Below are 20,135 nucleotides of genomic sequence, written 5' to 3' on the forward strand. Positions count from 1 at the left end.
TAACATCAAAGTAAAGTCTCATAGACAAGTATAAATTGCAATAAATCCAACATTGCTCAGCGTATAATTCCCCGCAAACTTGTGCATATAGTGCAGGAATGTATGAAAGCTATCACATCACGACATTATAGTACTCGCCAATTTGCTTGTATCAATGCTATAATAACCGATAGAAGTCCATGTGCAATATGTGCATGCTTTTGAATTAGCTGGATGGTGAGAGCAGAGGTATAGGCTAGCTACCTTTAAATTTTCGTTATAAGTAGCTTATACTTGAGTGTTTTCATGTGGCTCCATTCGTACTCTGAAGTTTGAAATGTGGTCCCGACACCCAAAAAGTTTAAGAACCACTGATTCAGGCGATTCCAATATATTTCCGCTAAGCCTACCGACAATACTGATGGAAGGACAGGAAATAAAGGCATGCAACAAAGTGACCAATAACAACTGCCCGAAATTTCGGAAGACACTATACCTCTATCAACTCCACCATAGTGGATTTGATCACATGGGCTGATGCAGGATAAATATTTGATTGCAATATGTGAGTATACTAATAATGATGACGAAATTTAATTGTGAATCTGAAAACATTTTCGCGCTTCGCGCGACCATCATTTTCACGGTGATTGTTCAAAACATGGCCACTCGCGATTTCGGTATGTATAGTAAGCCAATATGAGAAATTAGATAAGTCTGGAGTTCAACTGAAATCGATATGGACGGAATAACATGGGTATTTGACGCCCAGTTAGTTGATTACGGCTTAATCACAGGAATGCGGCCGTGGGCTACATAAGTAATCGAAATGCGGCCGTGAATAGCAAAAAGGTTGCCCACCCCTGACTTCTACAGAGACAAATACCCAACACGGTGAAACTTATAAATGTGTTCGCAGCAACAACCAACTAACGGAGACCAGGCGGAGCATGGAGAGGAGGTCGCGTATTGCTGAGCGTCGGCGCCATCCAAGCAGACGACCCGGGTTCGATTCCCGCCGTCGGAGGTTATTCTGGGTTTCCCGCCCCCAGTGTCGTTGTTCTTACGACGACAATAAAGCCCTAGAAAAAGATCCGATAAAGAAAGAGAAAGAGCAAGAAAGAGCTTTTAAAAAGGACCGACAAAGAAAGAATATCATCGTAGAAGATTGCGACATCGGGCACTAGGTCGAAGTGGATGCCAGTTCAAGAGACCATAACTGTTTGGTCGTTCGGTATCCCCCTATCTGTTCATTACATCGCATTGTGTGTCTTATATATCGCATTGTACATTGTGTGTGTCATGGGCAGATGAGAATATAATCTAACGATTGATACATTGATATACTTTGAGATCATTCATGATGAAAATATATTCTTGAAATTCGGCTTCATTGATGAAGAATCTAGATTTCCTTCGACCCCTACCTCATTCCGGTGTGCCATTATGATCCTGGTTCTGAAAAGGACCAGCGTGAAGTCGTAGATTCGCATTCACATGGAATATTTATGTCAAGTTCGCGCTCTAACGAAGCCCAACAGTTCAGAGGTTCGCACCAGCCCATGAATATAATGTTTTTAATTTCATGCAGCGGGAATGACAAATACTTACATTAGTATTATCGCCGAATGGTTTCGACCTCGGCACTTCGATGACCTGATGATTTGGTGCCGCACCCGCTAACACTGTATAGATCGAGCTACAGATCACAGGTTTGGCAGCACATGCCCAACAAACACTCCGGTTTCCTTATGATCAGTTTTAGTATAAGATAGGAAACGTTTGACATTTAGGCATAAAGTTGAAATTCGCGGGCAGTGCAGAATTAAACTACTGCGTTCCATACCCATATTTTGGATTCGTTCTTAATGCCAAAGTGGTAGCTGAGTTTTCCTCGGGCCCATTTGGTTTCAAGTAAAGATACTATACGTTGTTGCGAAACGCTCCATTCAGAATTACATATTGCGACTGTGAAATTTTCACGTGTCGTAGCGCGTATCTTGAAGAAAATATGATTTCATTAAAATATGAAAGACACTCCCAGCTGTGACAAATCGAACAAACATGAAACAAATCCCAAGTCGTCAGTTAACCGGAGATACGTTTCATTGCACCCTTCTAAGTCGAATCATGGAAACTATTTTTGGAAACTGTGAGAAAATCACTAAATGCAATTGTCTTCGAAATTTTTCTTTGGGTGACTTGGTAACAATAGCGGATACCTCGGCCGGTAACATTTTCTATTAGGGTATGCGCGAGGCCATATAAGTATATCTCAACTCACTTGGCATACTTAACATCTCACAGTCGATGCGTTAAGCCAGACGCCAGTACTTCCGAAATCAATTGCACATGATTTACACCGACGAGAGCTGGGGGATGATTGCGCAAATATGCCATGTCCTCCGGAAATAGTTATCCCACACCCGGCAAAGGATTTTAAAGCATGCTGATACAAATATCCTACTGCCACATCCTACGACTTACTTTAGGTCACGGTAGCAGGGTCGTTTCATCCTGAACGATTTCCGTTTTCGTACGGTACATCACATGCAAGGCGCTGTGAGCATTTCAATTATAAAGAAGATGAAGCCGACAGATATTGAGTGTATGTGGAGCTCAACCGGCTTGAATAAAGGAGAAATAGCGCTGTGCCATGTGGATGCTATTCTTCATCCCGATAAGCACTCATATTTGCAGCAAGCGACTTGCGCATGGCAGTCTGCATGAGTAACTCACACAATCTTAGCACCAATGTCTTTACGTTAATTCTTATCGAGATTCCCGTAAGAACACAAGCTCTGCGATAGTGGGGCAGAGAAGCATTTTAAGGCGATAGCGAAGGATATCCGATGATAAATTACTCAGAGACAGCACAAAAAGAAACACCCAGCGACAAAATATGTATGTACATTGTACAATTACACCGGTTTAAAATATATCATTCTAAGCCGCAACCTGATTGCGCAATAGTGATTAGTCGCTGAATGATACTAAATGACAATCCCATCGGAATCCGAGTAGGTAAGACAAATGTGTTCATAACAGGCACTCTTGATGGCATGACAGGTGTCTGTATACTAATTGAGACGATCTATTGAACATTGTTAGTGACGTCATCCAGTCCTCAAGCACAAATAAAAATATCCTAATTGCTTTCAATTGGTCTCTTCAGTTTATGATAATTTTCCAACTGATCAATAATATAGCTACTCATCTGTTAGAAGTACAAACATCTAACGAACAATCGGAAGTGTACATTTCGTACTGAAATCCACGTCACGAGATCGAATTGAAAATTGCCAAATCGGTAAAAACGATGAGACAAATAGATATAACGGTATATTAACAAATCGAACGTCTACACGACCTATATAGTGTGACCTATAGTATAACTATAGAGGATGTAGGTAGTATGTAGTACATCCTCTATAGCAGGGGTTCTCAACTTCCCTTGTGTAACGGGCCGCATTTTAACAGCAAAAGACGCTGCGGGCCGCAGAACAATATATTGCCATGTATTTGTGGGCTACAATTTAATTTAGGCTACTGTAACCTATTTACCACTTGCATACGGGCATTTAGTACACTTTTATGTATTAGAAAGCATCAATGGACAACGTCCGTAAGTTTGCAGCTGCTGCTTATTGTGAGAATGTATCTTCTGGCGGCGAAAGTAAATCCCTTCATGGAGCGTGCAAATGCATTCATTGCCAAGTCGGTATATGCAACTTAAAACCCTTCCACCAGAGAACCGAACTCGCTGTTTCAATGCTGGAGCGAGCAATTATAAAATTACGGTAACTTTTGCGTTACAGAGGCCATTATCACACTGAGCTCCGAGTGATATGAGAGGAAGTCTGGCGTTCGGGGCCATTTTTGAGAAAACCAATCAACCAATCTCCTTTCCTTCGATGCCTGGGGCCCTGCATCCACAGTTACAGAAGTTAGCTTTGTCAAATTGATATTTTTCGCTGGCCCCACGTTTTCCCAGCCAGCATTTCCTCTGCATATATGCCCGCTCTGATAAAATTCAACCAGATAATTAGTTATGCAATGTTGGTGGATTTGTCCGAGGTTGGGTTAAAGCAGTCTCCGCGGCAACGTGTTTCAGAACATGCGACCGACTGACATTGATGTTAATCCTCATGACACGATTGAATCAGACGACTGTATCTTCGAAATTTGTCAGATGATAGTGTCCTTGCTGCTACGTTCCGAAAACAGCAAATATTTGCACAGTATGTTAAGGTCTTATTGAAATTGCACCTTCTGCAGCAGATTTCTTGGATTTAGCGATATTCCAAGTAATTTTGAACGATGTGCCTGTAACGTCGTCGGCAATCTAAACAACCGTTCGCAGTGAGTCAAACACTCTTAAAAAGTGCAGGCCTACTATACGTAACGGGATTGTCTTGAACCAGAGTCCTGTAGAAAACCGATTCAAAACAATAATAATCTGAAGTCGAGCATATATCAAGAAACGGGAGCACATTAAAGCAGTGTTGTTGTTGCTGTGTTATTCATGGTGTTTGTCGACTACTATGGTCATTTACACCAGGCCGATATTCTTCATACTTATTCCGTAACAGCCGACTTTTAGCACAGCCCACTTCTAGGCTTCTTGTAAGACACCGTTTGCGCGGATTAGGTGGCGAGGAGGAGCCTAGATAAACCCCCAACGCTTAGGTGTTGGAGCACTGGTTCTCAAACTTTTTCAGACACACCTCCTTTTTTGATAGAGAATAATTTCGTGCCGCCTTATCGTCATATAACAAAATGCAACCAGAATGCTACAAACGGCTAGTTTGCTGGCATGGAAGGTTATGACTGTTGATGAGAGAATGCTCAAATATGAAATTCGGACTATATACACAAAGAAACAACTATGAATTTACGATATATTGCGCGCAGTGCAATTTTTTTTTTCAGTTGACCGCAGCGTTGCGCCCCCTTCAGATGCTTTCACGCTCCCAAGGGGCGCGCCCCCCAGTTTGAGAACCACTGCATTCATGAATGAGTAATCAAACGAAACAGAGACGGTACGATAAAAGAGCTAAGTATCTAAACTACTTTGTTACAATACCGTGTCAGCAATAATTGCGTTTATAGTGAAAGATGTCGCGGGCCGCAAAATAAGCGTCTTCGGGCCGCATGCGACCCGCGGGTTGAGAACCCCTGCTCTATAGTATAACTGATCGAGGAAAAATCGTACAAGTGAAATTGCAATGTAAAAAATCTGGTAGATTAACTTGGAAATCTCTGTAAATTTTACAACGAATTACCAGTCGCAGCCAATAACTGTGCGTGGCTTGTAATTATACATTTTGATATGTAGTATTACCTTAGTTTAGCTGTGAAGTCAAGTTACCAGAATTTCGTCGCAAAATTACTGACAGTTACTCGTAACTGCAGTTTACCAGGCCATTGAAAAGATTGATTAGCTTAATAATCGCTGCAGCCAATATATACGTGGAACTGAATGTTACTGAGATATCATTCTTGTGGTGATTTGACCTGATTCAACCTCGTTCGTGAAGCTGGGGTGTGTCGCACGGAAATTGTTGGCCCTAATAGTACCAATTCCAGTATAGTACATAGTAGGGTTCAAGAAACAACTGACAATCGTAGCAAATGTGGTTACACCATAGCAATTATATTATATTATAAAGCTATATGGCTATACGGCCGTTCTCGCTGGTTACATTCGTTGTTACGGATAGGGCTGATAAGTTAGGAAATCAGTTTAGGTTGTTAATTATTGTTCGGGGAAATATAGACATGGCGGACAAGGCGACCTGTAACACCCGTTAGTCCGTTACTGGTTTTCTGAGATTCGTAGTAAACAACCAACGCGCAACTGTGACATCACAAGCATCGTCTCGTTAAGTAAGTACAGTAAGTAGTGAACAACACTTGGGATAAATATCAATTTATACGAAATTAGATGGAAAAGAAAGGGACTATATGTAATGGTGAATGTTTCGGTATGAAAAAGAAATGACCTAAGTCAAACATTATAACGTGGTCAGTAAATATTATTTGTGGCATGTCAGCGGATGAATACCACTACTTTCGAAATCGTTCGAGTGTCGTATCGTGATCGTCGTCTGGCCATTATTGAGTTGAGAAAGGGTGGAGCGAAGTTTGTTGTGCTTGAAGAAAGTGGACACGATCGTGGAAGATTCCTAGGAACGCTAAATGGGATACGCATCGTACAAGATACAGTAGGCTACTGCATAGTATTTGTTACCGTGAATATCTGCGACTGTGCAGTGTGCACACCACTTTGATTTCATGACTGAAATATTTCATTCGCCGCATTCTCTGTTCTATTTTGGGATATTAGTCGACTTATATAGTGACCTGTGACACCACATACTCCGCCGCGGAGGAGTTGAAACTGTTGGCTTGATTATGTCATTTTAGGGCCATAGCATAGAGATGTTTTCATCCACTGCTGGATTTGTTTGGCACACATGCCGCCTCAATGAGGAACCTTTTGCTTCAGTACATTAGATAAAGTTAGTACCTAATGAATCTCTGCTATATCATGTACAAGGCGGAGCCTTCATCACACAACGTACCAGTACCGGTACTTCAAAACATGTTGTATTTTTGTTAGCCCATTTGTCTCAAGTCTTTATAATGTCATGGCTAGGTTAGGAACTTTGCTTTATATAGCGACTTACTCATGAATTCTTTTTAGTGGAACTGCAAGATACTAGTTACACAAGGAATGAGGACGAAAAAAAGAAACAATTGGAAGTTTGGCCGGTGGTGGAATTAATTCACCTTTTCGTGAGACCACTCGTGTTACTGCATGTCTCATAAAGAAGAATTAGACCTCCAGTAGCAATACTTTCCCATCGATAACCACTTCATCGTGATATCATGAATGAATATACAGTTTGTTCCAATGTCGTTTTGGGAATGTGAAGAAATTTTTTTGATATTTTAGCATCGGGTTGCTTTGCGATAGGTATGGATGTACGTGAATTTACAAGCTGGTATGTAATCCTGATTTACAGGGACAGCATGTAGGTAGGTAGGCGGTAAAATGACAGTATCGGTCGCAAATGTACAGGAGAATATGTAGATTGGATATACCGGAGGTAACTGTAACATTACAATCTGGCGTGTAAAGTGAGATTACTGGACGAGTGTAAGTTAAATTTACATCGACTAACGGTAATGTCACATTACCACGAAATGTCTGGCACTGGCTACCGTGCTTCCAAACATTTCGCGGTAAATCGAGGTTTTTATTTTTTACAGTGATGGGGGAGAATTCAGACTCACACTTATCACTTCTCATGGCGGCAAGAAAACCATGTTCTATTGTTCATCGAGTAGTTCAGAGGTCGGCACCCTTTCGAATGCCGCGTGCCAAATATTAGAAAACACGAACAACTCCCGTATCGAAGATTTACTTATGTATTTCGAATTTATTCACATCTAAAACCATATCATGTAGCATATATATTCTCGAGAGGGTCTTGAATAATTTACGGCTATACCTACGATAGTCTTCAGTTATATATCTAAAGTGTTTATTGTCATTGTTTGCATCGCAGTCTCTTTTACCCCCCACACCCACACACACCCTACATCCGGTAAGTGGCTCACTTACACAGTTCGGAACCTAGTGTACAGGTCATGTGAAATTTGATGGAGGATGGTGGAGGAGTGGAGACTGAAAAATATCGAGTGTAACTTCGGCAATTTCCACAGAAATTTTAGGGTGTTGACCACACGTTTATATTTTGTCATGTTTATTGTTGTTGGGGTATGACAAAATGTCCGTTTTCTTCCTTACACGGCACTTTGGTAGGGAGAAAATCACGGCCACGAGAGAAGATATAAGAGGTTCGGCACTATATATAATGCTCCAAATTATTCGTCGGTCAATTAGATATACTTTGCCAACTAGTGTAAGCAACGGCCAGAAATCGAACTCCGATTTCTTGTAGTAACATAATCACAAAAGCAAAACATTAAAAGAGTTTCATCAGGAAACCAAGAAGAAAAGTTTACGAAAGGTATGACAGAAAAGTTTTACTTGTAATTAATATCTGGCATTTTGGGATGACTCAAGAATTTTTTCTTCTTTCAACAACTCTCTAGTCTAGTGTATATAAGGAGTAACTATTGTATCATAAATGCAGTTCGGGAATCGCAGTGCCTGTTTCCAACAGCACTAAAATGTATGGATTTCGTATTTACCGAATGACCCCAGTCACACTATAGTTGTAGCGGTACATGCTTTAGTACATTTATGCAATTATCGATAGCAAGTGCTCATTTTTTTACCAGATACATAAGAAATCATATTAAAAAGAATGAAAACCTACATCACACTAATCGCAACCATTATTCTTGTCTGCGCATTGGACTCGTGTCTATCGAATCCATCCAGAAGGTAAGTGAACCATCGAGTGATTTTATAAAAGTGCATATCAAATATTTTTATATTTTTTGAGCAGAATAGAAAGGAATGAAAATCGCATTCCAGCTGGTGCTGACTCGGAACGGGATCCAAGTCTCCGACGATCGCGCCGTCACGCAGATGGAATGTTCAGCCACGTTCGCGGGAACGCGCAAGAGACCAAATCAGTACATAGATTCCATCAAGTTATGAGCCCAAGGTATAGAATCATCGAATATATTCTTCTCCCTTCTGGGAGCAGATTTAAATTGGTACATGCTATCCTAATCTGCAACCGCTATTTTCTATATACAGGAAGCGAAAAAGCATTGCTACGTACCCGCCAGTTTTACGAGACTGTATTGCGAAGAAATGCAAAAAGAGCAAGAGACACATAACGAACCGCAAAATAAAATTGTGGGCGTCCAAATGTCTCAAATACCTTATCCGCCATTCATGATGGCATCTTGGGAACGAAGTTACGTATCTACACTGAGATCAAAGCAATACGACGTCTCTACTGTGAAATTCAACCTACATAATATGCAAACGAAGATATCACTACAGCGTGCATATTTGACAATGACACTAACAGCAGGAATCGGACAGAAATGTCCGTAAATCCGTCAATTCTCTGCATTGCCGCCCGTCAGCGAGGATGTATAATATGAAATGCACCGTCGAAGTGCCGCAGGCTGAAATCGTTCAGATTACGAATATCAAAGATCAGTTCGGAAATCATTCAAATACGAGAATACCCATCGAGTTCGGAACCTCGTCAGAAGAACAGAAGACATCATGGAAGTTTAGAATATCCATCGGAATGATAATTTCTCGGACACAAAATGAGATCCATGCATATTATTGATCAGTGGAAAATTATCATACTATAACTAACTTGTGGTATGGGTATTTCGCCTTTCAATGCGTGTAACATTGTTGCACAAGATATTTAAACTAACATACTTTTGACCGCGAACACTACGTAAAACGCCGCACATTTGCTGTCCTTTTTTATAAATAAAAATATTATTACATTATTCATGGATTACATCATCCGCGAGTTGAAAGCTCAGTATGTTGCAATTGGCTACAGAGGGCCACGTTCGGGAAAACGACTCACTTGTTCGGTATTCACAACAATAATAACGTTACACTCCACTATCAAGTACCCTAGGCAGTTCTATTCTTTTCCTATTACTCTCATAAATTCCTTTCCTTAAATAGTAACATATCCACTCGTAATAATTCCAGTTTGGGAATCGCATTTACTGATAAGCGACCACAACACGATGTGGGAAAGTGTCGCCCACAAACTATTCAAGTTCAAATACTAGCAGATAGCCTACGTGACCTTATTGATCGAAAATTGCCGATGAGATGGCCTAGGAACGCGATAAGGCGAAAGAGGTTAACGAATTTCAGCCTCAAATCAATCGCGTCGTCGGGGTCATTTCAAATATAAATATTTCACCGCAATATGAGCAATTGAGCATGTTTATAATAAAATGAGAGAAATCCCGGGATTCCCCATAGATCAGTATAATTCGAATGCCATCGGTTTATTTATCGCTATTGTTGCAAAATATCAACAGCATAAAGTATCTTCAGAACTTATAAATATATAAATTAGTGTCCACTGAGTCCTATTGACGAATTATGTCGCGTATGAAACTCGTCTCGGTATCTATAAGTTCGATTTGATGAGTAGATCATAATAGTGTCCTGCAAAGTCAAGCTGTGCTGTCAGTACGATCTGCCGACCAAGTTATTGGTGCAGATGATGACACAGACTGATGGAAATTGCCACGTTACGAAATTAAAACAATGATATAGTTGGGTTTATTGAGAAATAATTTAAAACAAATAAATTGCATCTAGATGCCAGGCATTAGAATGTGAACGCATCAAAAGAATGCGGAAACTATTTCATCGCAGCAGACAAAACTTTCATTTCAGTGTGGTTGTCACAGTGACCGTATTCATTTACCGGTACTCATTAATCAGCTCTCTTCATCATCATTTCGTCATTTCATTCAAATCTTTACGAAATCAATAAACCACACGATTGCGATATAATGAAAAGATAGGAGGGTGCCGAAATGACTTGGAGTAGATTTTTAATCAGATATCCACCTTGGCCTACAGCCTGTAAATAAGAGCACACTGGACTGCACACTGGACTTGGAAACGCCCGCTAGACACTATATTGCACGCTGGCCATCAGAAAAGTATCATGTCAACAAGTTCCATTCCACATGACAATAAAATTAGCTATACACAGATGAGGTAATTTTTTTAAATTTTATTATTCTCTTGAGCTCAGCTGAGCTGGTACGTCGAATCCGGCGTTTTCCAAAAGCACAGCGAGAGCTCAAAACGCGCGCCGTGACGAATAATGCGACTTAATACCATTTAAATACCAGTTGAGTCAAGTATTTGCTAACGCTTTGCAGCGCGGTGATAAGCGTAATCAGTACCGAATTTCGCAATTCTCGATTATTCACGTCGCCGGCATTGCGAAATACCCGGTAAAACATGTCACGTGAAACCACCAACGTGTTTATAGTACCACGAGCTCGTTAATCGCCCAATGTCACATCAAGTACCGGCACAAACACGCTATTCAAGCGGACAGAATTCGCGATACCGTCATTTGAAGTTTTTCAATCCTGGCGTATGTTCCCGACTCCCCGTGTTAGGTGATGTGTACTTTGTAAATTCCAAGTACAATTCGCCGAAAATGATAATTTTACAAATAAATAAATGAGGTAGGCCTACCATATATTCCTCTCCCTAAAGAAGCAACCTCACTTATGAATAACATATCAACATATCGCAATTACTAGAATCTGCAACTATAAATCCCGATCGGCGCTAGAATTTAGCTGATGACTATGAACCAAATTGAATGCTCTCTTATCCCCAATAGCAGCACATGTTGATTCGAATTTGACTCATAACCACACTACTAACGATGCCCCAAAACATATTGTGTATATGAATGATTCATAGAAATAATCTATGATAATCGCATGGCACTACTTTTGGGAAACAAGATGACCTAATGTAGCGATTGCAGCAAACGATGCAAGGACAAGTGGCAAACATACCTGAGTTCGCGTACCCTTGTATGACCTTCTATTGCAAAGGCAGCACCTGCTGAATGCTGCAGCATAAGGTATAGCCATATGTATGAAACTACTCTCTTATATGAACCATTCCCTACCTCGACAACGCGACATAGCACTCGAGGTTAGCTTAAATTCGAAAAAGTCATGATACACTTCCTATGTGCCGTGACGTCATATAACACTCGTCCTGTCATTTTACGGACACTGTTGCCTTAATGAAGGAGGAAGGTGGGGCACATAATAGCAAAACTGAAACTCATCTGATTATATATATTATATTTATAATAATATTTCAACAGTCCTGGTTGTTTGGCACAAACTCATCTTCTCACGTACACGATATACGATAATAATTGGTCATACATCAAACTCGGTGCCGGTCAAAAGTGTTTTCTTTCGAAAATGAATGCGCGACAGATGCTTATCTCAGTAAGCGGATCATCATCGACTAAAATGATTAATTTGGCTGATATACTAGAACTAGGCGAATTTGGAATAATTGGTCATCGTGTATAACAGTTTCGTTTAGCGCGCATTTGCAAAGCTGGTATATTAAAGAGGTGCGGAAAATATACCCTGTCATCGAGAAAAACGTAAGAAAGAGGAAAGGTCGCTATACTATACGTCAATCCGTGATAGCGACAATTCACACCTTAAACTTCAAAAATAGTTGGTGCGTATCCTCACGTACATTTAATCTGCAAAAGCGATCTGTTAATCCCATTGACGATATAATCCACGCATACAACGTCGGGTTGCTCGCGCAGGAAACAATTCGCAACACTATTGCACTTCAAAACCAGCCAAGGATTGAGAAACTATACATTGACATTAATTTCGCAATGACCCAATACCAGGGTGTACTAAGCCTGACATAAAAGTAACTATAGCGTACACTGGGACTATATGTTGATAATTAGCAGGGTGCAGTCTACAACGGAAGCTAGAAACAGTTTTCAAAACGTAAAAAATAACGATATGAAAAATATATATCGAAAATTATATTTATAAATAGCATTTTCAAATGATCTGTTGTTCGATTTACATAAAACTTTACAGTAAACATGATAGAAGAAAATCTGTAAGAAATGCTGGAACATATTCGTGATGTTAGCTGAGCCGTTACAATATGGGCTAGTACTTAAAGGTTCGCGTTCGCAAAAGATCCTTCGTTGATTCTACACTGTCAAAGGTTTCGTTATCAACGTTTCTTCTATTTCAACATACTGTCGCGGTGTAAACATGAAAGGTAATTAAACAAAAAACTAAGATAAACCTCGTGTCGCCAGATATTATACCGATTCTTGAGAATTTTATTTGACACATCATCCTTTTCCGGTTGTAAATAGTAAATTGAATCGCTTACGTAGTTATTACGTGCTTGACCAGAAAACTGACTGGAGCGAGACCACGAACATTTATCTTCCCACACATAGTAACATGCTCGAAGGAACCAAAAAATTATAAAATTTTAGTGGTGCAAAATCGTTAAAGTGCTCCGAAGATACCTCAAGCAGGTCCACAATACTAGATGCAAATTGGTGTCAGGCAGTACTGCAGGCAGTAAAATAACCCAGGTTCGATTGCAATTTTACCAAGAGTCATAGAAGATAATGATATGAAATTTCGCTGTTGCCACTAATCGGATTTTGCCCATTACTCCGTAATCCGTATCTTAGGTGTAGAGTAGACAGAAAGCAAAAAATGATTTGGTTTTGTTTCAGCATTGTGACATCACATCATGTCAAATATTCGTGTTTGTATGAACTCAAGCCTTTTAGGGGTTCGCACCTTTCCTATCCCGTGTTAGGTACCTTTCTCCAATTTACTAGTAAATTCAATACCTGCACCTCACTCATAAGTAGGGCGATTTTTTTGACCTAAAAAACTGAAGATGTTGACCTAAAAAATCAAAATTTTGACATTTTTTGACCTTAAAAAACTTAATTTTAACCACATTTTGACCTAACGTATGCAAATTAGGTGTTTTGCCACATAATGTTAGAATTGTACTACTTTTCTTCATTTCTGGTTGGTCTTGGTACGTTGAGCATCACACCATGTCAACCTATTTGTTTCATTTTAATGTTTATGCTTCACAATGAGCAGACGATGGGCCGTCTACAACGGTAGGGCTAAAATGTAGACTGCAAGCTGTAAACTGTCAAATGATAAGTTAAGCGACGGTGCAAAATCTACGATACAAACGAAATGCAGGTTGCAAAAAAAATTTTGACTTTATAAAAAATTTTGACATTTTTTGACCTAACGCTATAATTTTGACAAAATTTTGACTTTTTTGACATCTCAAAAAAAATCGCTCTAATCATAAGCAAAGATAGGAACACCATTATTTTGCACATCATTGTGACAAGTGCCAACGTGTTATTGCGGGCGGAAAATTATCGCCACGAGGCGGTTGAAGTACCTATGATCCAGGAGGAACACACGACAAGGATAACACCTTTGAACAGGCTCGTGAATGTCATATGGCGAAACAGGTTAACAACGAGATGAAAGTCAATCAAAATATATCTGGAAACCAACACAATTCTTAACGACGCAATTCCAGGGCCATAAAGAGGTACCGGTATTCAGTATACTCGGACGATGTCAAATAGGGACGAAGCCAGCTGAGGCGGAAGTATGTTTGATACAATTATTTTTCGGGCCATGTTTATACAATAAAACAAGCCATAATTGCACGGATTAATCACCTAAATCGATCGTATCCAGGGAATATGGTATAGCTGGATTGAACTTTCTGGGATTGCAACGCTCAGAATTCACGAAATGAAGTCAGTTACAACAAGCATTCACCAATAAACATTCCCTTGGCACATCTCAAACAGCCGGTTTACAGAAATAACATCAGAAATTGTTTGTAGCTGACTGTGACCTAATATCGTTTCGCTATCACAGTTCTGTTTAACCCCATCATGGCTCCGCAGGGACGTAGTCGGATTGGTCGCATTATCTTCAATTTCGAGAATACATCCTCACGAATTCTCCGATGCTCTCAAATCTCCTTTCAATACGCTTATGTGACGGTCTGCACCGGACGCTGCAATCTTGCGTCCGGCTCCACTTTGTGAACGCTGCTGTGTATCCCAAACTGCCCATCATTTTATTACTGTCTGCCCAGAATACCAATTCCGCAGCACAGTTCTGCGTGGCGATTGTACTAGGCAGAGCTTTGATATGAACTTGTGTGATATCTAATTAGGTCCTGTCGCCCACTGTAGATGAATTTGTTATTTGTAGTAGCCTAGTAGGTCCATTTGAATGCCATTTTTCTGAATTTCTTGGCGTGGCGTAAAAAAAACATTAACAGGTGATAAGTGCTATTTTAAACTCTTTAAAATAAATATTAGTTATAACCGAATCATGGTGAACCCATAAACTCGAGAACCAGTTGTGTCGAAATGACAACCTAACGTTCCAACGTTATCCTCATCCCACTTTACTCTCAATCTTCAAAGTGGCCTATATCACAAACGCACAATTCCTTCTAGAGTTCGAGCTGGACTACGAGGTGCACCATGGAACAATTTTAAAACAGAAGGAGGGTCACGATCATAAAAAGGCCGAGATCCACTGTGACGGACCGGTGAGGATACGGTGGTTTACGCCTATACCGCCATCTAACGGTTAATCACTTTTCTAGTACAAATTCTCAGTCGTAGGTTCATGACTGTCAAATGGACCAAGCGACATTATTGATGTTTTCACCAATGACAACACTCTTCGTGAGTTCTCCATATGAATGAGCTTCAAATCAGCCTATAATAAGGTGATCATGCGCACTCACGAAATGAAATCAATGAGGGGGCGAGTTGGCGCAGTGGGTTGAGATACCGCAAGTACAATATATAGGGCAGTGGTTCTTAACCATGTCGCCAGCGCAACCTGGGGACGATTTGGATTTTAAAGGGGCGGAAACACTCTGGGGCGATATGGGAGCGCTTGGACATTATGGGGCACCGAAGAAAAATGGCGTAACAGTACCAGATGGTGTAGTAGTTGTCATAGGGATACGAAGTTTTATAGTTCTATATATCCTTATGAGATCTCGTTGCAAAATTCGCTCATTCCGAAAAAAATTAATCAATTATAGAAAATTTTCGTCGCACTTGCGCGAAACATACCTGCGATGCATTTGGTGTTTTCACAAATGCAGTGGACTATATTTCATCTAAAATGTGTTTTTACGCTTCATCCTCGTACTTTTGGATAGCAAAATCTCCCTATTAAGACGGACTAGATGGGACTTTTCCAACAAAATGTTTTGAACAAGGTATTATATATTTATTGCAGCACATTGCGTCTCGAAATCGGGAAGCGTGGTTCTATACCAGTTTTGAGAGTGAGAGCCATTTGGACAGCAGACATGATTTGAAGTTTTCTGACCAGAATGATTAACTAAATATCCTTGTTTCCAAGAGCCACAAAATACAATGTCACCAAATCGGGTGTGTACATTGGGCTCAGCAAACCCGATCGGTATGGTTCCGTATACCCAACAGTTATTATAGGAACCTTGATTTGGTCCCGAAAATAGCACTTACAGTCGTTAAATTAGTCAAGTGGTCATCGGGCGCGATTCAAGCGCGAGATACTTCCAATAGCCAAATCTAAACCCGAAAAAATCGACCGGATTGGGACCTCTACAGCTACACCCATTAAAATATGGGGGCGGCAAACCATGAAAATTTCCGAAAGGGGGAGCTGGTAGAAAAAAGGTTAAGAACCACTGATATAGGGGTTCGATTTGAGACTGTTGCTTGTACACTAGTTGGTTAACTGCATCTAAATGAGCGCCGAATAATCAAGATCGAACGCTGTTGCGTCGGGCACACGTACTATCAGTAGGCCTAATTGGGTGTTAGATTGATGGGCCGTAATAACATGTTTCATCCTCCTCCCATATAGGTTCAATATGCCGCGTCGCTTTGAAGTGTATTTCTTGGGCGGATGCAAATAATATAGCGCACTTGAGTGATAGTAGTCCCGCAACCGCTGATGTAGCAATATTGGGAATAATATTGGCAATTAGGTATCCGTTCGACGATCCACTTGTCCGTGCGTTCAGTTCAGTTCAGTTTCATAATAATTTTCGTCATTTCAAGACACCACAAGACTGCGATACAATGAAAAAATCAGGAAGGTGTCGAAACGACTTGGAGTATACTATAGTCTTGGAAATCAGACACCCACCACCCAGTGAAAAGATGTTTACATTTGACACTTAGACTATACCATATTATGGGCTGACTTCAAAAAATACTAAATACCCATTCACGAAGAAAATTGGACTTCATCAAGTGACTCGGTACATAGGAATATTTTGAAATTGGAGAAAATGCGAGCAATCGTGGTTCAAGAGAGCCTGAATAGAATGGAAGTCGGCCTACCTGCCCACACCCACAATCCCACATGTCCCATCGCCATGATATCGGCCAGTGGAACACAGGGGTTCCGTAAGCCAGTCCCAGCGGTTCCGCCTGAGGTCAAGACACACGCTCAACTCACACATATGCGATGTGACGATACACCCATCTGGCCACCATAGGTTGCAAGTAATTAAAGGCCAGATGAGTAGTCGATGTAGTATGCATTTGCTCGCATGGTTCTTTCCAGTGGCTCAATCTAATGAATTGGACTTTGGACTGTTTTCGTGTGGCTCTCAGTGAACTTAGTAGTCTCAGAAAAGCTAGTTGTTCGTGCAAACTGTTTCAATCCTTTGCCATCTCACTACCACCGTACAATCGCAACTGTTTTCCAGTGTGATAGCCAAAATAAATCCCATGTATACCGTTTATCGGGGTCACTATCGAACACAAGTCTGTGGGACAGAAGATTTAGATTTATGCCAGGCAGTCGCTCCCTTCGCCCAGAAGTGTAACCTACACTGTAAAAAATCTGGTAGATTTACTGGGAAATCTCTGTAAATTTTACCACGAATTACCGGTCGCAGCCAATTACTGTGCGGAGCTTGTCATTTTACATTTTGATATGTAATATTACCTTAATATAGCTGTAAAGTAAGTTACCAGAATTTCTTCGCAAAATTACTGACAGTTACTCGTTACTGCAGTTTACCGAGCTATTGGCAAAATTGATTAGCCTCAAAATCGCTGCAGCCAATGTATACGTAGAACTGAATGTTACTGATATATCATTCTAGAGGTGATTTGACCTGATTGAACCTCGTTTGCGAGACTGGGGTCTGTCATACCGAAATTGTTGGCCCTAGTATCAATTTAAGCTTAGTATGGTACAAGAAATAACTGACAATCGTAGCTAATGTGGTACACCGTAGCCAGATTATATTATAAGGCAATGGCTGTACGGCCAGTCTCGCTGGTTACATTCGTTGTCACGGATAAGGCTGATAAGTTAGAAAATTAGTTCAGGATGTATAATATTGCTCGGGGAAACTAGAAATATCAGCACCGCATGCTCAGCTGACCATTTGTTAATGGCGGACAAGGCGACCTAGGTTACATTAGGTGACTGCTTTTTCTGAGATTCGTAGTAAACAACCAACGCACAACTGTGACATCACAAGTAGCGTCTAGTTAGGTAAGTACAGTAAGTAGTGAACAACACATGGAATATATATCAATTTATACGAAATTAGATGAAAAAAGGGACTATATGCAATGATAAATGTTTCTGTATGGAAAAAACGACCCAGATCAAACATTATAACGTGGCCAGTAAATATTATTGGTGTCATGTGTCAGCGGATGAATACCATTTATTTCGAAATCGTTCGAGTGTCGTCTGGCCAGTGGCCATTAGTGAGATTTGAGCAAAGGGTGGAGCGAAGCTTGTTGTGCTTGAAGAAAGTGGACACGATCGTTGAAAATTCCTAGGAATGCTGAATGGAATACGCATCTTAAAAGGTAATAGAGTACTACATAGTATTTGTTACCGTGAATATCTGACTCTGCACACCAGCCCTCGATGACTTAGATTTCATGATTGATATATTTCATTCGCCGCATTCTCTGTTCTATTTTGGGATATTTGTCGACTTATATAGTGACCACATACTCCGCTGCGGAGGAGTTGAAACTGTTGGCTTGGTAATGTCATTTTCGGGCCATAGCATAGATATGTTTTCATCCACTGCTGGATTTGTTTGCCACACATGCCACCTTAAATTAGGAACCTTTTGCTTCAATACAGAGATAAAGTCATGAATCTCTGCTATGTCATGTAAAAGGCGGAGCCGTTATCACACAATGTGCCAGTACCGGTACTTCAAAACATGTTATATTTTTGTTAGCCTATTTGTCTTAGTCTTTATAATGTCATGTCCACTGTCCAGGTTAGGAACTTTGCTTTATATAGACTTACGCATGAATTCTTTTTAGTGGAACTGCAAGATACTACTTATACAGAAGGAATGAGAACGAGAAAAAGAAACAATTGGAAGTTTGGCCGGTGGTGGAAATAATTCACGTTTTCTTGAGACCACTCGTGTTACTGCATGTCTCCTAAAGAAGAATTAGACCTCCAGCAGGAATATTTTTCCATCGATAACCACTTCATCGTGATATCATGAATGAATATACAGTTTGTTCCAATGTCGTTTTGGAGATGCGAAGAAAATGTTGCGATATTTTTGCATCGGGTTGCTTTGCGATAGGTATGGATGTACGTGAATTTACAAGCTAGTATGTAATCCTGATTTACAGGGACAGCATGTAGGTAGGTAGGCGGTAAAATGACAGTCTCGCTCGCAAATGTACAGGAGAACATGTAGATTAGGTATACCGGAGGTGACTGTAACATTACAGTCTGGCGTGTAAAGTGAGATTACCGGACGAGTGTAAGTTAAATTTACATTGACTAACGGTAATGTTAGATTACCACGAAATGTCTGGCTACCGTGCTTCCAAACATTTCGCGGTAAATCGAGGTTTTTATTTTTTACAGTGTACATATCGCGTATATCAAGGGTTCTTAAACGGGGGTCCGTGGACAGTGGACACCTTGTGGTACGAGGAACCAAATCACTAGATGCATCGTTGAATTATAGACGCAAAAGCCCACAAAAAGTGGAATATTTTCCAGCCAGACGCATTCAGCTCGTAACTTTTATTCGCGCTAGGCGCGATTTCATATCAATGGTCTTTTTGATTTTAATATAGGTACCGTCACACGCTGTGTTAAAAACGACCAAGGGTACGAGAAATGTTTTTGAAAGTTGAGCGCGAAAAAAGGCTACGAAGCACTGGCGTATACGTCGAGCGCGCTTAGCAATCTCGCAACGATTCCTAGCAACAATTGCGGAGCCATTCGTGTTTATCGCAGTTTATCGTGTTCATTGGATAGCGAGCTACTAACAGCGTGCTGTTTTGTCATCCTTGTCTACCATACCAGAGCAACATTACAGATAAAGCAGTCGTAGCGACTAGATGTCGTAAACTACAGGGAATGTCGAAAATGGTAGGTGATTTCCCATTCAGTTTAGGATCAAGTAATCTACCGCTGCACAGTACGCATCATACAAAGGACGTAGAGAAAACAAATCGCGGTTCCTCATCCCACGAATAATCGAGTCCAACGAGCCGCAACAT

At 40.6% G+C, this 20,135-nt stretch overlaps 1 protein-coding gene and 1 long non-coding RNA gene across 4 annotated transcripts; one reads left to right on the forward strand and one right to left on the reverse strand.

Annotated features, from left to right (window-relative positions):
• Positions 1-250: 250 nt before the first annotated feature.
• On the reverse strand, positions 251-5,575 carry LOC145433209 (uncharacterized). Its single transcript, XR_013913067.1, has 2 exons — positions 4,656-5,575; positions 251-4,602 (listed from the first exon to the last, which is right to left on the reverse strand). It is a non-coding gene; the product is annotated as an uncharacterized LOC145433209 (long non-coding RNA).
• A 169-nt stretch (positions 5,576-5,744) lies between these two features.
• Positions 5,745-9,447, forward strand: LOC145433208 (uncharacterized). Of its 3 annotated transcripts, none has more exons than XM_080310183.1 (5): positions 5,745-5,868; positions 6,689-8,021; positions 8,296-8,401; positions 8,463-8,627; positions 8,723-9,447. In XM_080310183.1, exons 3-5 carry the CDS (start codon positions 8,322-8,324, stop codon positions 8,865-8,867), a joined length of 390 nt encoding a protein of 129 aa, XP_080166309.1. In that variant the 5' UTR covers positions 5,745-5,868; positions 6,689-8,021; positions 8,296-8,321; the 3' UTR covers positions 8,868-9,447. The 3 variants fall into 3 exon arrangements, with proteins under 3 accessions (XP_080166309.1, XP_080166308.1, XP_080166310.1); XM_080310182.1 differs by lacking the exon at positions 5,745-5,868 and adding an exon at positions 6,062-6,206; XM_080310184.1 differs by lacking the exon at positions 5,745-5,868 and adding an exon at positions 6,070-6,206 and having other exon boundaries at positions 8,466-8,627.
• The last annotated feature ends 10,688 nt before the right edge of the window (positions 9,448-20,135 follow it).

The sequence above is a fragment of the Botryllus schlosseri genome, chromosome 2 (genome assembly GCF_051294905.1).
Source record: "Botryllus schlosseri isolate E-star chromosome 2, Bs_hap1, whole genome shotgun sequence".
NCBI lineage: Eukaryota > Metazoa > Chordata > Ascidiacea > Stolidobranchia > Styelidae > Botryllus > Botryllus schlosseri.